The sequence below is a fragment of the Lytechinus pictus genome, chromosome 15, assembly GCF_037042905.1.
Source record: "Lytechinus pictus isolate F3 Inbred chromosome 15, Lp3.0, whole genome shotgun sequence".
NCBI classification, from domain to species: domain Eukaryota; kingdom Metazoa; phylum Echinodermata; class Echinoidea; order Temnopleuroida; family Toxopneustidae; genus Lytechinus; species Lytechinus pictus.
In genome coordinates this window covers 2779409-2802957 of record NC_087259.1, presented here as the reverse complement: position 1 = coordinate 2802957, position 23549 = coordinate 2779409, and the positions used below count along the sequence as shown (strand labels likewise).

The 23549-nt window shown below is 35.5% G+C and overlaps 1 protein-coding gene across 1 annotated transcript; it reads left to right on the top strand.

The window, feature by feature from the left end:
* Positions 1-330: 330 nt before the first annotated feature.
* On the top strand, positions 331-13189 carry LOC129278153 (short transient receptor potential channel 4-like). The gene is made up of 6 exons (XM_054914369.2): positions 331-631; positions 2435-2627; positions 7142-7266; positions 8062-8433; positions 11676-11804; positions 12769-13189. The coding sequence occupies exons 1-6, from the start codon at positions 422-424 to the stop codon at positions 13162-13164; spliced, it is 1425 nt and encodes a 474-aa protein (XP_054770344.1). The 5' UTR covers positions 331-421; the 3' UTR covers positions 13165-13189.
* The last annotated feature ends 10360 nt before the right edge of the window (positions 13190-23549 follow it).

Genomic DNA, 23549 nt, shown 5'->3' with positions numbered 1-23549 from the left:
TTGATAAACCTAACAAACCATTGCAAACCTTTTTTTCGCTGAGCCTATATACGTTTACTATCCTACATTTTGCCAAAATCGGTCCACTTTTACATCTTCCTTAGACTGCATGCACATCGTACGTTGACCCGCAAACCATCTTTAAACAGACGAGCATAAACCAAAGCCACAACGTTTGCAAACTCAAGATTTTACTGAAAGAAACTGACGCATGATGCACCTAGGAATCTGTATCCCATGAAAGATCAACATGAAAGATATATTGATGATAAACATCACAGAATGCATCATCCAATATACCTAGCTAGCTGGAAACTACAGATATAGAAAGAGGAGAGGACAGAGGGAGGGGATACAAATATTGACCAGGATATCCCTCTGCTCTTTGAATTATTCCTTGTGGTAGTCAACCCCATCAGGTATGGATCCCAGTCGTGAGGGCGACCGAAGAGGTGGTGTCCTCAACACCACAGAGACTGTTGTAAACCCCATGGACATACCGAATAATGCCAGTCCGCTGCTTCTCCAGAATGAATCGACACCATTGGATATTATGATGGGATTTATACCCGGATCTAACCAAACACCAGGACAGGACCAAGACAATGGGGATTCGCTATCTCAGCAACCGGTATTTTACGATGAGTTTAGATTTTAAAGAATAAAAAAAGGAAACGGGGAGTTTTGCTGAAATTGGTCATGGTTTTGTTTGGTAAAGCTGGCGAAATTGATTTTTTTGAATGTATGTCTTTTTTTACATCACATGAAAGTCTTGTCATGATACGCTTTACATTTAAAGAAACAATATATCTTAATGAAATAAGTCATAATGCCTTATTATATTGTACTTCATAATTTTTTGTAAATTCAAACTTTCAGCATGTGCTGTTGGTCACTTTGTATTATATACCAATGAAGAATTAAATTAACAATTTTGCTAAGCTTTCCTGCATAATATAATTGATTAAAAGTCCTATGTCCTTTGTCCAATAATAATATCAACAAGACAATGAGATATTAGCAATTTTGCATTTGAAATGTTATCATATTATTATCTAGTGGTTTAATCTGGTAGAGTCAATTCCAAACGATTGGTCTGTTTTTAATCACCACTTTTCAAAAAAAAAAACACAGTGAGATCTATCATTGAAATGATATTATACAACATTAAGAACTGGTCATTGAGTATTTCCTTGGGCAGTTAATTTACTGATAGTGTTGGTGTATTCATTTAGCGCGAAATGAATGCAATATCTCGAACAAAACGGATAGAACTATTTTTCTCTTTAACCTAATTTAACGACGTTTTGAATCAGATGTACGAAAAGACAATTAAAAAAAAGGAATACACGTATTTTATGGTTTGCTTGCACATACCACCTTTATGTTTTATATGTTACATGCATCTTTAAATGAAGATAAGTGGACAATATATATCATGTATATTGAGTCACCTGTAGATTTGAATAAAAAATACACTCTTCCATCGCTCGACAGGACATTTTATTACCCTATCCCTCTGAGAAAAGTGAAATAAAGTTCACCGAGCAGGCATGAATGCCTGTAAGTCCTGTCACCTCAGAGTAGCAACCCGGTAATTGACGGGATGAAAAGCAAGGGAATCGGGCCATGTAAAGCGGTTGACTATGATAGTTATAGAGGATGAACTGTATCGAATTAGAAGAAAATGGCGGGTCGAATGTCAAAATAATTTGCAAAGGTGGAGGCCATCCTCAATAGAATTGCCAGGAAGTCGTTAACAACGTGATTCTAATAATAATTACATGTTTATCTTTTGATACAACTTTTTAAAGAGAGTTGGAATGAATATGCGCGCTACAAGTTGAGTATACTAAGCTGTATTTTAAATCGATCCAGTACAATTAAACAAATTTTCAAAGCTTGCCCTGATAATTTTTTTCATGCTGAACCTTAAAAATGATTAAAATTGCATCTGCATGCAAAAAGGAAGAAAAATGTTCATATATAGAACCAATTTTAATGCATCAATATATTTTTCTCATAGCCAAAATAAATGAATATAACGACTAATATCCATAAAATGGCATTAACGATTTGACCCTTATAATCGCTTGATTTCACATATGAATTTGCAAGTTTTCAACTTGTTAAGACATTCTTTTTCAATATCTTGTTAATTCTAATGCTAAAAACCTTAAAAGAAAATATGAAGCAATGAAAGAATAATATTATTATTACCCGTGTGAAGAAAAATTGGTGATCAACTAAATATTTAATTGCCATAAATAAAAAGGTTACATGAATCTATATGTTCATGATATTGCAGTTTCATATCTCTCTTTTCTGCATTTTTTCTTTGAACATTCGTTCGGCATTCTAATATTGTAAGGAAAAAAATGAATTAAGAATTAATAACCCTGATTTTTGTTTGTTTCTCTTTTTCCCCCAACAGAAAGGGAGTCCAACTTTCAAGATGTCCAAGATGCCAGAGAACTCAGTGGAATCACTCTTCCTCCAAGCAACAGAGAGGGGAGACCGTAAGGCTATCATCTTCGCTCTCGAAAACGCTCCAGACCTCAACGTCAATTGCACAGATGCAGATGGAAATTCCGCCTTGGTCATAGCAATACAAAATGGAAATTCAGGTACATATTTTGCTTTTTTTCTTCAAAAATCTATGGTAAAAAATCAAATTGCAAGGCAATTGATTGATGGTACTGCGGAGATAAAGGGTCGTATAATGTAGTGACGTAGCGTATGAAGTTGAAATCGAAGCAGTATCCCCGGTGGTAGATGATGAAGAAGAAGATGATGAAGAAGAAGAAGATGATGATGAAGAAGTAGTAGTAGTAGTAGTAGTAGTAGTAGTAGTAGTAGTAGTAGTAGTAGTAGTAGTAGTAGTAGTAGTAGTAGTAGAAGTAGTAGTAGTAGTAGAAGTAGTAGCAGTAGTAGTAGTAGTAGTAGTAGTAGTAGTACAGTGTAGTAGTAGTAATAGTAGTAGACGTAGTAGTAGTAGTAGTAGTAGTAGTAGTAGTAGTAGTAGTAGTAGTAGTAGTAGTAGTAGTAGTAGTAGTAGTAGTAGTAGTAGTATATATAGTAATGGTAGTAGAAGTAATGATAGTAGCAGCAGCAGACGTAAAGTATACTGGTTATTGTATAGGAGTAGTATTAGTAGCAGTAGTATAGTAGTAGTAGTAGTAGTAGTAGTAGTAGTAGTAGTAGTAGTAGTAGTAGCAGTAGTAGCAGTAGTAGTAGTAGATGTAGTAGTAGTAGTAGTAGTAGTAGTAGTAAAAGTAGTAGTAGTAGTAGTAGTTGTAGTAGTCAAGTAGTCAGTGGTGTAACTATGGAAGGCACGTGCCCCTCCCCATCGGCTGACAAAAACAAACCGGGGGAAATAAAAGGAGAAAAAGAGGGAGAACAAAAGAGAGACGTAGTAGAGGAAAAAGAAACTAGTGTATATATATTATATATACTATATGACAAGACATTATAATACATAAGTATTTTTTTCTCATAACTTTATGATACATAATTTGCTGAGGGCCTATGTATTCATCATTCTGGTAGTCGCAATGTCTGTTTAAGATAAATATAATCCTGTTGTACTAACATCCCCTTTTCAAGTCAATACATATCAAATTTCCTCGCACTTCGAGTATATTTCTGTTTTATGAAGTTACATGCTTCTTTTCACGAATACTTAAAGTGATATTTCCCCCTTTTAGAGTCTGAATAAAAAATATTTCAATTCAGTGCTTACGTTCGCATTAGTGGATTGGTGAGATAGGTTTACAATTATGATGAATTCCTAAAAACAGTCCTAAAAATGTCCCCTTCTCTGGTCTAAATACTGTATTAAAATAATTCAGCTCGCGCTTCGCGCTCGCATTATTTGAACAGTGAGAAACATATTCTTTTAATGGCACATGCAGTCCTAGAAACGTCTCTATTAGGTCAGTTTACGTGGCAATTGAGCGCGCTTCGCGCGCCCCCTAAGTGACTTTTTTTTTTGCTTGTGACCCACGGTACGCCAATGGTAGTAGTAGTAGTAGTAGTCGTCTGAAATTTGCCCTCGAAGCAGTAAAATCAAATTAGCAGATGTAGTATCACAACAGAAGTTATTAAAAACAATCCAAGTAGAGGTACAGTGTATATTTGCAAGTTGGTGTAGGAAAGTGGATTTGATTTAGAAAATCTTCAGCTAAAATAATGTCACAGAACAATCTTTTTAATTGGATACTTTAAACTTATCAACAAATATTTATTGAAACCCGATTTGTCAAGGATCAAAATATTGAGATAGATATCCAACTTTGCTTAAGATTACAGAGACTGAAATTTAGTGCAAACATTGAAAGTTGTTTGATAAATAAATTTACGATTTAGAAGTGCTTACATTACAAAAGCCAACAATATAGCACCGAAGCGAATCGCTAATTTATGATAATATCTGCCAATTATTTGCATCGTTTATCACTGTCGCTAGATTATTGAATTGTTACATTTGCTGTGAGGAAAACTAACTTTTATAAATTCGATAGAACTCATCGAATATGAGAAGGAATTAATTCCCAAATTGGTGTACTAATAATTGGAAACAGCTAATAATTGAATACCTTTGATGTCATAGAGTTATTTATGTGTCTAGCAAAGTGCATTGCTGATATGACACGTTTAATAACCCCGTTTCCTGTTCATTATCACAGGCAAAATAGAGATGTCAAACGAACCGAATATGCTGAAATATCATTCAAATAAGAGGCGGAAGCAGGATTTTTGAAGGGGGATATACAATTTACAAGCAAAATAAAAATGGTTTTTATTCCAAACAAGGGACCAATTTTCATCGATGGGGCTCAAGAGGGGGTACATCATACAACAGGTTGCGATTCTTGTACAAATTTGGGTCAAACTTGAAAGGGGGCATGCTACCCGTGTCCCCCCCCCCCCCTACTGGGATCCTCGCGTGTAATATCAATTGAATTCCCCCCTGTGATCTATGACGACATAAATCCTCACAAATTATTGTGATTACATGATGAGAGGCCGCGAATGACCAGGCGGTAATTAATCATTACAATTCAAAGACCCTGTACAGCGCGAGAGACTGAATTAGATCAAAATGGACTTAATACGATAAAAGTTTATCCCCGAATGAAAGGCGAACACACTTTCATGGATAAATCCATGGATGGCATCCCGACAGATGCCATCGAGCTTTGTATGCAATTATATGAAACCAGTGGGTCTATACACAGAGCCAAGACTATTTTTATTGACCAATTAATAGAATATACGCAAATTTATTTTCAGCTATTTTTTTCATATCATTCATTTTCACCGCAATGTTTGTTGAATGGCTAGCAATTAAATTAATCTGCATGGATAATTAATTCAAGGTTACGAATTACTCGATCAGCTATCATTATCAAGATTCTTAGCAAGTATCTAATTAAGGAATTATTATTAAGTAATCGCTCGAAAATCAATCACAAAATTCAATTTTCAACCTGATTTATTACCATCGTTAATTAATCCTTTTCATTAACTCACGTCCGGTTTTGGTAAAGCCATATAGTTCTCGAGTAAATGGGTCAACGTGATGTTGAAGAGTTTGAATCGTGTAAAGCACAATACCATTTCTTTTCATACTAAATACAGTATTAATTTCATATCAAATCAATTGGAATAAGGGGTATTTCACAAACAACAAAGCGTATATTACTTTTAAAGCCATGTTTAAAGGGAGGCATATTGGGTGATCCCACTTGCAATAGACAGGTAACTGAATATCTTACCTACGTCTCTACACTGCAAAAGCTCCGGTGTTCATTTAACACAAGCGCGGAATCTATATATATCCACACCAGAGGAGTGTTGAAACAACACCAGTTTGGAATCAAACCGATGCTGTTTTAATACTAATTGGTGTTGTGTAAACACCTTTCTGGTGTTAGACCGAAACAAAACTGGTGTTGTTTAACACTTCTCTGGTGTGGACATAAAGATTCCGGGCTGGTGTTAAATCAACACCTGAGTTTTTGCAGTGTATACGCGGTGATTGTTATATACCACACCAACCATGCCAACTGGTAAATAGACTCGTATAGTTAACCCTTTATATAACACATCAAAACATTTACACCCTGGTATTCTTGCAATTTAAAGATTGAAAATGCCATGATGAACCTGTATAACCCTTTCACGTCACCTTTCCTCACAATTTCACATAATTAAGTACCTTGATTCACTTTTTTTACATGAATTGGCGGCCTAAAGTAGATAGACAATTGAATCCAATTTGTGAATCTGGGGCAAAGTCATAATTGACTAAGTGACACCTATAATTATCGACCCACATTCGTCACCAACCTAACAGTGATTACTAGGGGCGTCCATCCATGTTTTCGGATTGGGGTGACAAAGATGAAAAAATGACAAAAATTAGAAATTTGCGCCAATAAAAGTGTATGTTTAGAAGTATTTCTGTGCCAAGTTTAATGATTTTATATTGCTTTACGATGCTGTGTAAAACATACATTTGCATTGTATCTTTTGAATTTTTTTACTTGTCAAAATAACATTTCCATTGGGGGCGATCGCTCCTATCCCCCACCCCAGGATCGATGCCTTCGGTGATATTGCCGTTTTGATGCCTATGCTAGTATAAAAACTAGGACATGAAAATTATCTGGGATTAATGAATTGAGCAAAATCGGTGCATGGTAGTATTAAACATTGTATATGTGTAGCAGATGCTCAGTAAATAGAATGTTCATTATGAAGTTAAATTGCACATTGTTTCAAATTTCCCTTTCTCAATGAGCATGAAATTAAATGGCAAAGATAGAGATAATTGAGACAATCTGTTTGTATACTGAAAGCAACGGTTGCATGATTAAACGAAAATTGGATATGATGAAATCGCATTTTTTTTTTTTTTTGGGTAAACATGACTGAAATTATATATCTTTCAAATCATTAGCATTTTAATGAAATGCTATTTATGTCTTTATATACCGGTATATATTATAAAAAGTAAAAGTTTGGATAGATATAAATACATATGGTGTAAAATGAACCTTTATTTAATGTAAACAATCTCAATGATATCAGTAAAAACGTTCTTGTTTATTCTTTCTCATGTTTCTTTTTTCAGATATAGTAAAGTTATTATTGGATCATAATATTCAACTCGGTGATAGTTTATTACGTGCAGTAGATGCTCAATTTACCCAGGGTGTACGACTCATATGCGATCATATAAAGAAGAAAAATATTCCAGTAAGTATACTGAAAGTAATACCATAGAAACAGAAAGAGGTGATGATTGTGGAGGGCGGTGGTGGTGTTTGTGGTGGTGATGGCGGTGACGGTCGTGATGGTATTCGTGATGATGGTGGTGATCATGGTCGTTGGGTTGGTAGTTACTTTGATACGGTGATGATGGTGATGGTGCTGGGGATGTTGTTGTTTTTGGTGGTGGTGGTAGTAGTGGTGGTAGTGTTGGAGGTGGTGGTGGTGGTGGTAGTGGTGGTGGTGGTGGTAGTGTTGGTGGTGGTGGTAGTGTCGTTGGTGGTAGTGGTGGTGATGGTGGTGGTGGTAGTGGTGGTAGTGTTGCTGGTGGTGGTGGTGGTGGTGGTTCAAGTTTGTTTCAATGTCAGGAGTGATGTTGGTGGGGATGGTGGTTGCTGTGGTGGGGGAGTGATGTTAATGGTGGTAACGATGAAGAATTTGATAATGACGATGACAAAGTAAACGACGGCTACGATGAAGATGATGATGATTATGATGATGACGGTGGTGGTGGTTACCCGGGGTGGGGATATGATGATGATGATGAAGACGATGATGACGATGATGATGGTGATGATAACGAAGATGATAATGATTATTATGATAAAGGTGTAAATAAGACTCTCATAAGTTGATTTTTAAAGAAAAAAAATGATAATCCAGTATTGAAAACATTTAAAGAACTGGATGATACATAATTTGATTGTTATAAAATATCAAGTACAGGTGTATCTTTTTTCATGACCCCTTGTTTATTCTAAAATATATCTATATCTACTGTAGGAAGCGTTGAATTGCAAGGCGCTAAATGGTGATTTTCACCCCGACGTCTCGCCGTTAGTCCTGGCTGCTCAACACAACCATTTCGATGTGATCAAGATCCTCCTGGAGGCAGGAGCCAGGATAAAGGACCCTCGGGAGTATGTGGACCAAAGTGAGGTCCACACCCTGGAGAACTCTGTTGGTATGCTCAATCTATACAAGGCCTTGGCTAGCCAGTCTTATATTTCTCTGACGTCATCAGATCCGTTCAATACTACGTTTGAGCTGTGTGCGAAACTACGGAAACTGATGAGGACCAAATACGAGTTCTGTGACCAGTTCCAGGAACTAGCAGACCAGTGTGAGCAGTTCGCTGCTGATCTACTGGACCAGGTTAGTCTGACATCTTGCTTTATGCTACATAATGCATCTGACTCGGTTCTATACATGTCCTCATGAATATGCAGTGAGGAAGCTAATGAGGCCATATTCCCACTTATTCTTTTGAAATAAATAATATTACGCAATAAAATTGCCTTTTTTTTTCAATTGCTTTCTTCCATGAATGGAGAAATGGGATTTGCTATTGATTAATAGTTTAGGATAATCATTGTTGAAACTTATTCCTAAGCAAGGGAACATTTTCAGACACTAATGAAAATTTGAAATGATTTACTTTCATGTAATATAATGAGAAATATGGGAGAGTCGGAATGTGACATCATTAATCTACCCCTTGTATATTCATGACGACATGCATGTTTTCACAAGATACTGCCAATACTTAAAATTCAATAACTTCATCATTCTTTTATTGATAAACTTATGATAAACTTTGATTATGATTGGCTGCTGAGCCCTTGTACTGTATGGCGTATGAAAAATGACAAATTTCCGTACCTGTAATTCTTTATAAAAACGACCCCTGGTGAAAACTTGGGGGTTTAAAAAGTTTACCACATATAGCACGCGTTGCCTATTATTAACTACCAGTGATGAGTCAACATTACTCTTACAATATGTCAAGTTGGAAGATTTTAAAATTCAGCTCATTGGATTAACGATTTCACCAAATTTTGTTGACAAAATACATCAAAAGCTGAAGAAAAAAATCATTGGTGATAAAACGATTTTTTTTTCCAATGAATTGAAATCAAGAATAACGTGGATACCAAAGGTGAGATTAAAAGTCAATGTTGGGATTGTTCTATTAGTTTACAGTGACGTACAGAAGATTTCTTCATTATTATTTTATACATTCAGGGTACGCATGGTTCTGGCCAAGTCAGCGAGTATAAAGAATGCGATAATAAGGCCTATATCAACAAGATTTTCTCAAAATAGGGTCTCATTTAGAAATTGGGTGACAGATTGACATTCATTTTATATTTGTTGAAGAGATCTGCACGCATTGTCGGCCTATTTTGTCGATTTAATCTTCTTCGGCTCGTGGCATTTCATTGCGGAAATTAGGGATTTGTGCTGTAAAATCGGAGCATGATGCAAATAAAATCTGCAAATAATTGGTTTTAACACATTGATGAACATTCGTGTATAAACCATAAAAAGACAGCGGTGTCTCCATTTCTATATGACATGATGATGAAGGTGAGATTACTTTAAAAGACTAGGATAAAAGTGTGTGAATTGTGACGTCAGAAGCACGCACGTGCTCTAATCGTGTTTTGCCTATATTGTCAACCCGTGCTGGTGTTGCCATCTTGTAGAAGCAGACGGTTGATATGGCATTGTGACGTCATTTTGACAGAGTTCTGTGTGAGGAAGATGTCAAAGGGTTGGTCGCTTCCATGAATGGTCTATTTACATGTGTTATGTAGTGTATAGCTTATTTGAATTGATACAAGCTAAAAATAGAAGATCGGTGTTGTATTGCACCTCTATATATTGGAAGATGAATTAATTTCTTTAAAAAAAATATTTCTTACTTTCTTCCAAAATGATTGTAGCATTTCGATGAACTTTGATGAACTGCAGTTATGCACATTCATTTAATAGTTATTTTCTGATTGTTTAATTTCGGAAGCTCTATTAAGTCTCCCTCGCTGCGAATAATTGCTTTCAGAGAAATTACCTCCAATCAGAGGATATGCAATTATCATGAATGTACATAATTACCATACATTGTTATGAACATAATTGTATGTATATAGGCCTTTCATATTGGTATGATGTGTATTTTCGAATAAAAGTAATTTAAAACTTTAAAAATTGAACTTTCGGCATTGATCACATTCACATATAAGAAGATCTAAGCGCATCCCGTCGGCCCCCGCATGGACCAAGTTTCATAAAACCCTAACATTTTTATCAGCCAATAAATTGCATAGAGTACATGTCATTAGATGAATGACTTGAAGAGTGTATGAACGTGATGAATATGAAATTAGGATTATTGTGTGTTATCTTGCTATAGAAATCATACCAATATGTAGAACTTATTTTAGCGTATCAAAATATAATGTCAATAGCGAATTTTTTCAATCACTACATAGTCGTTTTTTGGAACGTTGAGAATCTTTTGAAGATGCCCGTCAAATCACAATGAACAGATTATAGAGGTCATTGTCGAAAAGTGGTAAATCGCAAGTTTCGGAGCTGACGAAAAAATTGCAAAGATGTCGTTTGCCTAGAGTACACGAAGATACTGCTGTTTTGATTCACCGATTTTCGAATAAGACTGCTTTGTCTACAAAGGGCTTTTGACAATATATTATCCAACGTTCTAGAAAGTGTTCGTGTAGTGTTGCGATAACTCCCTTTTGTCGTATTCAGAGTTGCCAACCCTTACGGAATGAATATTAATGAGATGTGTTCTAATGTAAATTCAGTGTTTACTTCCCGATTGAATGACTGAGCGAAAAACTTTTAGCATGTTTTGTCTCGTAAGAAAACATTTGGTTCAGCCGTTTGGTTATTCACATTGTCATTTCTTATCTGATTGATATTCCGTAAAGGTTGGCATCTCTGCATATCTTTCTCATTATGTTGTGATTCAGCAATAATAGACTATTCAATTCTAGTCTCACAAACGAATCTTACTCCAGGCCAGTCAAAGCTATTATTTTTAATTGCATTGTCGGTCGGTTTGGTGTCATACTTTATTCAGATTCGATGGTGTGACTCTACATGTATAGCATTACAGAATACTCTATCATTTATGAAACATAACATGTGGCTGAGATAACGTTAGCATAATAATTTATGATAATAATTATGGTCCATTAATGTAGCGTAATTACTATGTGTATATACTCAACTGCGCTTGATACTTCGTATCATTACCCCGGCCATAGCTTATATTAGCCGCCATATCACGCTAAATCGTCAAGGAATAAATCCTACCAGGTACCCATTCACCTCGCCCTGGGTCATGTGCGTCGAATGCAGCACAATGTCGGTAAATTTCTTGCTGAAGGAAAACACACCTTGGCCTGGAATCGAACCCATGTCCCTCTGAGAGAAAGACGAGAGTCATAACCACTAGACCTCGGTCCCCATGACGATAGATTTAAACGGTAAAACAATCAGTTTACAAGTATATAGTTTGGCGCCTTTCATCATTCATTTTACAAGACGATCATCGCTTTCTTTATTTCTTTTATTTTACGATACAGGTACGAGATTCGGGTGAGCAGGCCTACATCTTAAATCACGACTCGTACGGCTGGGGTAACCCAAACTCAACCCTTGCCACCGAACAGCCCAACAGAGTCAAAGCAGCCATTCACTTTGAACAAAGAAAGGTAGGCGCCATTCTTGTCAAACATGAAACATAACACTACAGTCATACCAAGGAAACCGACTACAAACCGACCGATGATATGCAATTGCTGTGATCGGTTTGAAGACCTGTTTCTGACTGACCCTATTGACTCACGTTTACCCCAAAGCGTCAATTTTAATCACGAAATGTCCTTTAATGAAGATTCGTTTTATAAAAACATTAGCCCATTTACCTCTTTCATAATGGGGTAAAAGCGTGATAACCTATATCACCCAGTATGCCAGTGACTACATCAACACCAACGATTATTTTTTGTCGTATAGGTCTAATGACATTGAACTTTACTTGATATGAGAAGGGAGTTACCATTTTATCTCAAGTACTGTGTCAATATATATTATTTCTTCCATAAAGCCTTCCTTAATATGGTTATGTTTTCATGTGGTCACTTTAGGATGACCTTTGTGGTAGTGGTGATGTCGCTAATTTACTTTGGTGTAATTGAGAAGGATTTGTTTACATTCATGCGTTGATTCATTCAAGTTAGCTTCGCATTTTGTAGTGTTTTCCCAATCAAATCATTAAGGAAAAGTCAGATACTTCATTAATTGATCAAAAGCAGATTAATAGAATAAGGCCTCAATTTAAAGATAAAAGTACAAAGAATTGAAGTCATTACAAAGTCAGTGAGTTATTTTTATTTATATAAAAATTACATTATTTTTTTCATTTTGGGAGAGATTATTCAAGTGCACATAAATGGACATTTCCATGTTATGTCAATGTTCGAGGCCATCATAATTACAGACACGAGTTCATTCTAAACTGGCGTATATATTTCGTCAATATTCGGTTTCCTAATTCATATTTACCATGTTTATGTCATTTTTAATACACACATTTTGTTAAACATACATACATTCTACCTTGATATATATATCGTTCTTAAGCGTCTTTCCCATCTTTATTTTTGTCCCCTGCAGTTTGTAGCCCACCCTCACTGTCAGCAGCGGTTGATCGAGCGCTGGTACGCTGGGCTGCCGGGCTGGCGTGACATGAACGCGTTCAGGTCCGGTCTTCTTGTTTTCCTGATCGGCCTGGGTTTCCCCCTCCTATCCATAGCCTATATCATCTACCCCCGGGGGCGGTACCGGGACTTCCTATCAATACCCTACGTCAAGTTCGTCTGTCATACGTCATCCATGATCTACTTCCTCCTCCTGCTCCTCTACCAAACGATGGCGGAGAACCAGGTTAGAACGGAGACGGATACGTTGATAGACGGTAACGGGACGACCACGGCGACGAAGGCCATCGATTCCAGGTCGGAGCCGCCGACGATAACCATGTTACTCATCGTAGCATGGGTAGCAGGTTAGTCTATGTAGAGATGCCCCCCCCCCTAAAGAAACACGAACAAGAAAAAAAGGTAAAGGAGAAAAAGAAAGAAAAGGAAATGAAAAATGTTTAAATATGATAATTTTTAATGTTATTTCAAAATCTATAGCAAAATTAAGTTTTCATTTTAAAAAGTCAAACTTGTCCTCGCTCGCGTCGTTCGCTCGCAACTTTTTAGAACTTTCCTCACATACGCCATGTACCCCTCTTTTAGTCTCATGACAGGGGTGATAATAAAACAGGAAGATAAAATGTTCCCTTATCCCGAATGTTACTTTGATTATATTTTTATCGTAATGAAAATTATACGTTTCAATCTTGTTTATAATTTCAAAATGACAAATTTTTATAAAAGGAAATCACATCCGATGGAATCAATACAAAACACACGTATGAGACCTAAAATGTCCCTCCACATTGTCATGTCAATATGATAGCCATTTGATAAGACATTATTGAGACATTCAATGTGAGGACCCCTTGTGTCGGTCACACCAACGATACCGATTCCAGACCGATCAAAGCTATTACGTGTTTACCAATGGCGTCTCATCTGTCGGTTTGGATTCGGTTTCGTGGGTGTGTGACTGTAGTGCTGTTAAACACAAATGAAGACATTCCTGCAAGCAACTTTGTACAGCACAAAGTGGAGTAAATTGATGTTGAATCGATATCGCTGTGTGTATGATGACGAGGTCGACGAGGGAATGCGCCTCGACGCAGGTGCTCAAATCGTCTGCCGTCAAAAGTGACACGAGCCACTAGAGCGTTATCCCTGCGCTCTCTCGACCAATGGATATCTATGCCCCGTTCACATGTGAAAGTTATCACGATTGTCCTGTAGCTCCTGTAATTTAAGCTGTATCGCTGTCGATGTTGTCTCTAATATCACAGTCACACTGATGACACCAACTCCAGACTGACCAGAGCTATTACGTTATTACAAATGACATACTATATAGGTCGGTTTGGATTAGATTTTCGTGGATGTGACTGTAACATATCCGCGCGCTTTGACTGTTCTCAATTTTTGTCTTTCTAAAAGCATTGATGCCCTGACCAGCTGACAATGTGCAATAGAATAAGTCTATTTCATTAAGATCCTTTTTTTCATAAAAAGTGTAGATATTCGGGTTTGATGCTTCGCCTTTTTCAAGTCAACCGGAGTGGTATATTAAGCTCTTTAAATCAAGAACCAATTCACATTTGTAACTTTATCATTGCTCCGACTGAATAATGTCACCCCAAATCATTGACATTGTTTACTAGTTGCAGTATTCGAACACATACAGAAATGCAGCGGTGTGGATGTTTATTAGCTGGTCGATAGACTCTAGAAATGCGTAGGGTGAAATGTAGTAATTATCCTATATATATATACGTCATTTATTTTTATCTGTTCATGATGAATAAAGATAATTGTACATTTTATATTGCGCAATTTGTATATGGATATACTCATTACATCTTAAAACCTCAATATTTTGTTTAATAGAACATTGCAAATGATGTCAAATTTCCTATTATTTCATGCATGCATATCATAGTTATTCTGCAAACATCATTTTCCTAATTATTTGAGCAAAATTCATGTGGGGATTCCTACATAAAGCTCTACCACAGCCTTCATGATTTAATCTATGGGCTTGAAATTTTGCATATATTGAATAAAATTCCCTTATTCAATCAAAAATAAACCTTTGTTTAAGTTTTGAATTTTCATTTTCATCCATCCATCTATACATGTATCTATCCTTCCTTCCATCCATCCATCCATCCATCTATCAATCCATCCATCTATCCATCCAAGCAACTATCTAGTTATCTATCCATCCATCCATCTATCTATCTATGTATCTATCTACACTCTTAGAAAAAAACAGAAGATTTCATAGAAAAAATAACCAAACCATTCTGTAAATTGTTATAACAGGAAAGATTTTCGACAATTTTACTACAATTTTACAAAACAGGTCTGTCTTTAAAATAGGGGGAAACAGATTTATTACAATAAATCTGTGAAGTTACATACACCAAATACCAATTGCCAACAGTTTATCTATCTGTCTGTCTATCTATTCATCCATCTATCTATCTATCTATCTATCTATCTATCTTTTTATCTATCTACCTCGGTCACACTCAGTCACTCGCTTCCTCCGCCCTCATCCCTCCATTCGACTGCATTTTCGCGACACCGATATTTTAGTTGAGAAAGCTATAGCCTATAGGGGCTGCAGATTTTTTTTCAGGGAAGGAGGGGGAGGGGCTGTAATATCTATCTATTCTCCTCTCTGGCTGGTATGCCAAAATGAATTCAGTCCACATCCAGTCTTCCCGTGATATTGCTCAGTATATCGTGATGAATTATTTTCCAAATCACTTCACGTGTTTGATTAAACCATTCCGATTTACATCACACGCCTGCCCCTACCCAGTGCGATGGTAATTGATCATTTTGTAGCGAGCTAGCTGGCCGGATGAACGCTTTAAAGCAGTACAAGTGGATATATAAGACGGTTGACTCGTGTATTTTTGGTTGGTGTTTGTTAATGGTTTTAATTTGGGGTTTGGTATATGGATGAGTTGTAGGCAGTTTACAGTGAAAAATACTGAAATATCTCCCTCCATTGTTTTATTGAAGTTTACAATCTAAAAAGTTTACCATATATTGGGTAAAAAGGGAACATGCATGTTTGGGATAAAAAGATACCTAGTAATACTGTGTAAGTTTCACCTAATGTTGCGTTTCAATTTACCCATAAATCATACATTTTGCCTGATAAGGGTCAAAGAATTACTCAATCTTTTTAGAATGTTGAAAATTATAATCTTGCATACAAATAATATTACTTGATAGGGGTTTTGAGAACGTGAAAAATTATTTCAGTTATAAATCTAAAAATAATCAATCATCATGAATAATATGAACCATTTAGTTACAATTTGTTTTGTTTTTTATTTAATGATCCGCCATAGCTAGCAAATGAGTAAGTTATTACGTAAACACAAACATCCGACCAGCAATTACTTTTCCCCATAATTGCAATGATTACTACCTTTAGTCCCCCACACACAAAATCACAAATTTCTCAATGGACGTAGACTGAAATTATTTTTAAAAAACAGAAAAGGAGAAGTGAAGTACATCCATTCGCTTAAAAAATCCCAGAATTATCCAATGACTTTTCAATCAAATAAGGAAACGAACCAAAAACGTCAAATATTTTTTGTGTGAAAAACTCGCAGAACCACTAATGGTCTGATGAATGCATGGTGTAAAATTTCAAGAAAGAAATGGAAAGGGGCCGTTCCCACAGCGCCCCCAATGAAAGACCAGCATGTAGAGCCTACGTCAGACTGATTATTCAGGCGTAAGTCAGGCGGTGGTTCCCGCTCTCTGCCTCATATTACTACAGCATACCTGCATTATCAGTTATTACTTCCTCAAACAAATCCCGATTTGAGGACAGAAAATGTTCTTCGTGTTCCCAGTGATAGGGGTGAAAATCTGTCACATAATTGGTTTTTATTGCTCTTAATTAATTTGAATGTGCGATCGGACGTGTTGATAGAATTAGAATCATGAATATATAAAGTCGGCAATAACAGCAAACAATTATCGAAAAACGTTTCGTTACCATGAAAGGCGGGCACTGTTGAAGATAGATTTCAACATTCATTTTTATCCCATCGCCCAGAAAACATCGAGAATAACAATAAGGGGAAATATAATGAAAACAAACTAAACGAAAACAAAAATGAAACATAATCTGAAAAGAGAATATTGATTTTGTTGCTATAAAAATGGAGTGTAATTTCCAACTGCTTTATCACAACTTATCATGTCTCAAAAAAATGGAGATATTCCATTTTCAATCCTTTTATATATTTTATCTTCAATTTTTTTCTTTAAAAAGAACGGAAGTAAATAAAAAGGTGAGCAGCGTAAAATCAGCAAAACTTGTATTGACCAATCAGAATGTTCAAATTATCGATATATACATGTACCAACATTAGCCATTCAGAGCCGTTGTTTGACATTTCTAATTAATTACAAAGCCCACTGCCATAAGCGCGATCGGTATTTAAACGTGTATCGCCAAAATGATATATATTTTTTTGGTAGTAGTAGTCATTCAGTTTAATTGCTTGCAGCTGAGTAGATACATAATCGAAACATTACAGAATATAATATTTCAATGACTCTGCTATTGAGCAATTACATTCAGTTCAAATGTTATTATTTCTTATGTGTCAAATGAACAGTTACAATAGAATTACAATATAAAAATTGGTTCATAATAATCGAAGTAAATTAGCAATAAATCTTATATACATATACAATAGCAATAGCTTGATAACACATGAAGTAGAAAACATAAATAAATTAGTCACTAAAAAGATACAGAGCTTTTAAAACAGTAAGGCCTCTGAGATTAAATAGAGATTATAAGTCATACAGTTAAAATAATATTGTATTCAAAATTATTGACCGTTATACATTGCCTCATAAAAAAGTAAAAACATCAATTACGTAGTCGTTAAATATTACAAAATATAACATAACAATAAATTTGTAGCTGAGCAATAAAATACAATAAACTATGAAATAGAATTGAATGAGAAAAAAATTATGCACCCCCCCCCCCTCCAAGCAGTTAGCCGACATTTAAACATAAACACAAAAACGTATAAAAAAGACAAAAAGCGGATAGCAAGAGATGACGAATAAACCCAGACGAGACATTAATATCGGAGCACACAAACATATTTCTCAGGTGGACATTAATATCTTCATCTAATTATAATTCAAGTATTAACTGTGAAGACCATCATGCACTCGGATCACATCTGGGTATCATTCCTATTATTCACTCGTATGATTTTTTTTTCTAGATTTTTTTTTCTTTGATCGAGGCCATGGTCATATAAGATCATTCAACTTTTTTACTCAATGTGTTTCTCAATTACTGCACTTTGCCTTATTTTCGTGTTGCGTTATATTACATGCGTTTCTAGAGAAAGGTATATGTCTTCTATATTGATAAGTGGATAGGTAGATTATGGAGAGAGAATATAGATAGATCAATCGATTGATTGTTTTATTCATTGATGGATGGATGGATTTTTTTACATTGTATTTAATGGTTTTTATTTGATAATAACTTCAATTCTTGACATAAACGAAATGAATTACTTACAGCAAATGAAATGTCATATCTTTACAAATGAGTAAATACATTGATTAGTCAAGACGGATGGATAGATTGATTGATTGATTGATTGATTGTGATTGATCAATCGACTTGATTCCTCGACTCGATTGATTGACGAATATTACTTCGTTGACGAATACACGAAAATATGGGATTTTTAGAGACGAGGAAAAACAATCACTGAGTCTGAAAACAAGAGAAGCAAAGCAATTTCTTAATATATAGCAGGCCATATACAAAGGTCAGTCGAAAGAATTCCAAATTAAAAGTGAATGGGAAATCATGCTCTGTGATCATTCAACTATCAAATAGAGCACTTCCATTCCATGACCTTTTCCCGCCAAAATGAGAATATAATTACACCTTCTCGTGTGACCATGATGAAACTGACCCCGGATATAATTTGAGGACAGTCACATCAAAATGGGATGCTGGGTAATCGCCTGTACATTTTTGTTCATTCATGGTTATTGTAATGGTTTATTGCTAAAAAAAAATTATTCAAGTACAAGAATTAAAACATAATCATATGATGCTTACTGAATTAAGAGTGATGGGTATCATGCTTTTTATGTTTGTTTTCAAAGTACGGGAAGAGGGTAAAAAACCCAACATCTGAATCCGTAATCTTTCATTAGTAATGAGTTCAAATTATAGAGATCCACGTTCTCCTAATTTCAAATTCGTGTTACATACCCCCTCTTTCTCTCTCTCTCTCCGTCTCCCTCTCTCTGACTCTGTCTCTCATACACTCACACTGCCTTCACTTACTGTTATTTTGATAATTATGAAATCTAATCGGTAATAGGCCTATACCAAAATTTAATTATAATCATAACGCGAGTAAAAGCGTTGATACCATTAAAAAGGTGTTGAAAATGCGATGACCGTATTTAACACATGGTATGAAATGGCGCCCTCCGTCACGTGACCCGAATGCTATCCATCTGATTGGAAGACGATTTCCGCCACTTGTCACCGCGATAACACGTATGATCGTGCCTCTCGTGTCGTGTGTGTTGACCGAGAGGGAAGGGTTTACTTGACATACCATGTTGGAATCCAACTCAACGAGCCAACCCAGCAAACATGCCTGCTTATTCCAACTATGTTCATGATGTTGGAACTGCTCTTCCGTTATCATGACTGCTATCCCTCTACCCACTTTCTATTTCTTCCTTTTTTTCTCTCTCCCTCTCTGTCGAAAGCCTCTCATAACCCCTTTTGTTCCTCCATTGCATGCAGTATGCCCTAGTCACAATGGTGACACCAACTATAGATACAACTAATCTATTGCGTTATTTTCAATGACATGCCATCGGTCGTTTTGGAATCGATTCCGTTGGTGTAACTGTATATAGGGATATATTTCGTCCGTTCATTTCTTCCCCGCGCTATGGAACTCTTTCTTCTTAGACTTGTCTGTTTTTTATCTATAGTAATTAGGGTTGCAAAGGGCTGGAAACTTTCCGGAAATTTGGAAAAATTTCCATGGAAAGTTTAGGGAATTATTATTTTTTTCACAAAAAGTGATTGTGTTTTTAAATACAAAATCATAAATTGATATCCTCGAATATTATACTTTCCATTTGTATTTAAACTATTCTTTATTCTTTAAATTGTCAAGGGTATGAAATACTCATCAAACTGTAGATAAATACATTATACAGTATACGTGTAACATGTATGTAATCTATAACATGATGGAGCATAATTTACAAAATGAAGATACTTATCACTTCAACATGAAAAAATAAGGCTTTGTATAACACAATTTTTTCATTTTTCTTTTAAAATCAAGGGTTTTACAAGTAAGAACCTGCCTTCCATTTACCATTACATACTAACATGTTAATAGAATATTGCCCCCTACATGTAGTCTGCACGCACAGACCCTTATTAAAACTTCGATCCACAAAAGGGTCTTCACACAAGACTAGCACGAATGCAACTTTCTGCTGAACATAAGGACCTTCTGTACACAAGTCATTGGCAGCGGCCTGAGGCTGCATATTCAGACCACTTTCCTTGAGTGAAGGGTCTGCTATGCGAAGCCTTCACTCGAGTTAAGGGTCTGAATGTGCAGCCTACTCATGCCTTGTGTACTGAAGACCCTCTCGCTCTAGGAAACAGCAAGTTTTGTATGTGCTAGTCTTTGCGTGGAGACCCACTTGTTAATCAAAGTTTCAATGAGGGTCTGTGCCTGCAGACTAGGTTTGCACAGCAGACTGATCCCACCAGCAGCTATGGTACTGGGAAAAACAGAGTTCAGGAAAAAATGTTAATTACTAATTCATTTATGTGATGCCTCCCTTCACCCCCCCCCCCCAAAAAAAAAAGGGGGGAGAGGGGCAAGAAATAGCAATAAAATGGCTGACTTTAAAAACAATTAAGACTAATAATTTTTCACAAAGGGATTTAAAAAAAAACATGCACTAAGTATGTTGACCTCAAATTACCTTTGACCTTGATAGAGATTGACAAAATTGCTATTAATTTCATATCTTTTGTGATGTTAAATGACAATCACATATCAGTTTCATTTGATTTTAACTAGTATTTTGAAAATAATGAACAAAATATTTATTTCTAGAACAGGGTTAATTGAACTAAAATGAACTTTAAGCTTGAACCAGCAACCCGATACTCATCAAATTAACGCCGCCAACAGCACCAAGTTCTCACTTCTGCTATGCAAAAATACATGAGAAATTAAATCATGATTAAGAACAATATAATAATGCTAATAGCTACAATAATGTCATTATTAAATATTATTAATAATGATTCTCATCATCTGCAAAAAGATCAGAATATCCATTAGGAATCATTCCATGAACACTGTATATCCCCTGTGTAAAGCGTGTGCCATGTACTGCCATCGCACGTACCATTCAGCAACTAATACAGTAAATCAACTTTTAAATGAAATTCATTGAAATTCTGCCTTGTCTTACTGTCTTACCATAATATTTGACTTCTAACTTGCTGAAAAAGCAAAATCAAGCATCATCTGTCGGGGTAATCCTTCAATTCATCATTTTTTGAAGTTGGAAGATGTTTATCTTTTGCAATTGGGGTCACTCATGTATAAGTTTCATAGAGGTGATTTGCCATTGACGTTAGCATATTTATTTCATAGAAACAACCAATTTCATTATTACCCAACAAATCTCTTATCTCTTGCCATTTTCTATCTTGTAACTTCGTGCCCCCCCCCCCCCCCCCCCCCCCCCGTTATTCTATCTATCTATTTGTCTATCTATGTATCTGTTTTTGGGTTTTTTTTTTTTTTTACCTACTTTTTTTTTCTTCAACATATCCATTATTCATCTGTAATTAGTTTTTAACCACATATGTATCCTTGTATAACCTTAGTACAACCTATTTCTTTTTATTTAGTATTATCCACCAGTTTAGCTAGAATCAAGTTTTGCTTTAAACAAATAATGTATTGTTTCAATACTGAGGGACCGTATAACAAGCCTGGCTTCCAAAGGTCTCCTCGTCTTCCTTGTCTTTACATTACTTTCCTTTAATTATCGATATATGTTGCTTTTAAACGTTTTCGACATATGCGTTAGCATATGATATTGTACATGTATCTTGTTATATGTTACTTTTTCAAGGAAGATCAATAAAGTTCATTCATTCATTCATTCATTCATTCATTCATTCAATTCCTGTATGTAAATATCAGAAAACTGCTACTTTTTGAAAATTCCAACATTTCTTTAAAATTCCCGAAAATTCAATAAATTCCCGTTTATTCCCATGGAAAGTTTTCACCGCGAAAATTCCCGGGAATTTTGCAACCCTATAGTAATCCGCATTTTTCTTCCTTGTCTTTATTATCATTATTATTGTTGTCCTCATTCTCTTTGTTATTCTTTTCCCCGTCCACCTCCTCCTGCTTCTTCTCTTTTTTTTTTCTTTTCTTCTTCTTCTTCTTCTTATTCTTCTTCTTTTTCTTCCTCTTCTTCTTTTTCACCTTTTTCTTCTCCTTTTTTCTTCTTTTTCTTCTTCCTCTTGTTCTTCTTGTTTTTCTTTTTTTCTTCTTCTTCTTCTGTTTTTTCTTCTTCTTCTTACTCTTATTATTCTTCTTCTTCCTCTCTTTTTTGTCTTCCTTGTTTGTCTCCCTTCCAAGTCTTCTTGTTCTTATTATATTTTTGCTCTTTGTATAGTTTTATCATCATGTCTATCCATTTCCTTTATTTTCGCACGTTTTCTTTTCCATTTTAAACTTACTTTTCTTTCTTGACTGCTTAAGCTTTTTTTTTAATTTCTTTCCCGTTTTTCTTCATTCATCCTTTCATTCATTTGCCTGTTCCCGTTTCCCAATAGTTCTTCCTTTTCTGCATTATATAGTTCGACTATCTTTTCTGAATCAGCTGCCACTCTCTTACTAACCATTTTTCGTCGTAATTCGGACTTGATTTCTGAATATATAGAGTGTGGTATTTTATTATTATTTTTTTGCATTTGGTATAACGTCCTTCCCATTGGTCAAAAACTATATTACAATATGAAGCCATTAACCTCGCCAAACTGCAAATAGTAAATAGATTGATGAGATACACGTAAAGAGGAACTGATGCATAAAAAATTACACACGCACAAAGAAAACATTTGTGCTGGAATTCAATTCCTAAAAAAATATTTAATTCCTGCTATTATTGTCTCGTCTGTTGCATGAATAAATGCGTAATTAACTTGATAAGCGGCTCAAAATTGCACAATAACTCATTCTAAACATAAAAGCGAAGCAGGATTGAGAATGATAATTCACTATCATCTATTATCATAATTCAAATGCCGGTTCAATTGACATTCATTTCCATTTAATGTAGAAGAAAAGCGATGTTATATAGATCGAGTCTGCGCGATTCTATCTTGACACCACAGCAAAGCTAACGCTTTTAAAATGGACCTTGAATTCTACGACCAGCCACCGATATTTCATGGACAAAAATGAGATCAGTCGCTCATCATTTTTCCTCATTTCGTTTGGAATGCAGAGCTATTTCACGACTGACTGTACAGAATAATTATCTTTACTTTGCGTGCAAGCCGGCAATATTGCTCGATCGAGTAGATTAATTTATTTCCGTCTTTAAATATGCTTTCGCGGTATTCATGAGGTCAAA

Coding starts and splice junctions, on each gene's coding strand:
- LOC129278153 (XM_054914369.2), top strand. CDS start 422: ATGGATCCCAGTCGTGAGGGCGACCGAAGAGGTGGTGTCCTCAACACC. Junction 632..2,434: donor ATTCGCTATCTCAGCAACCG/GTATTTTACGAT, acceptor TTCCCCCAACAG/AAAGGGAGTCCAACTTTCAA. Junction 2,628..7,141: donor AATACAAAATGGAAATTCAG/GTACATATTTTG, acceptor TTCTTTTTTCAG/ATATAGTAAAGTTATTATTG.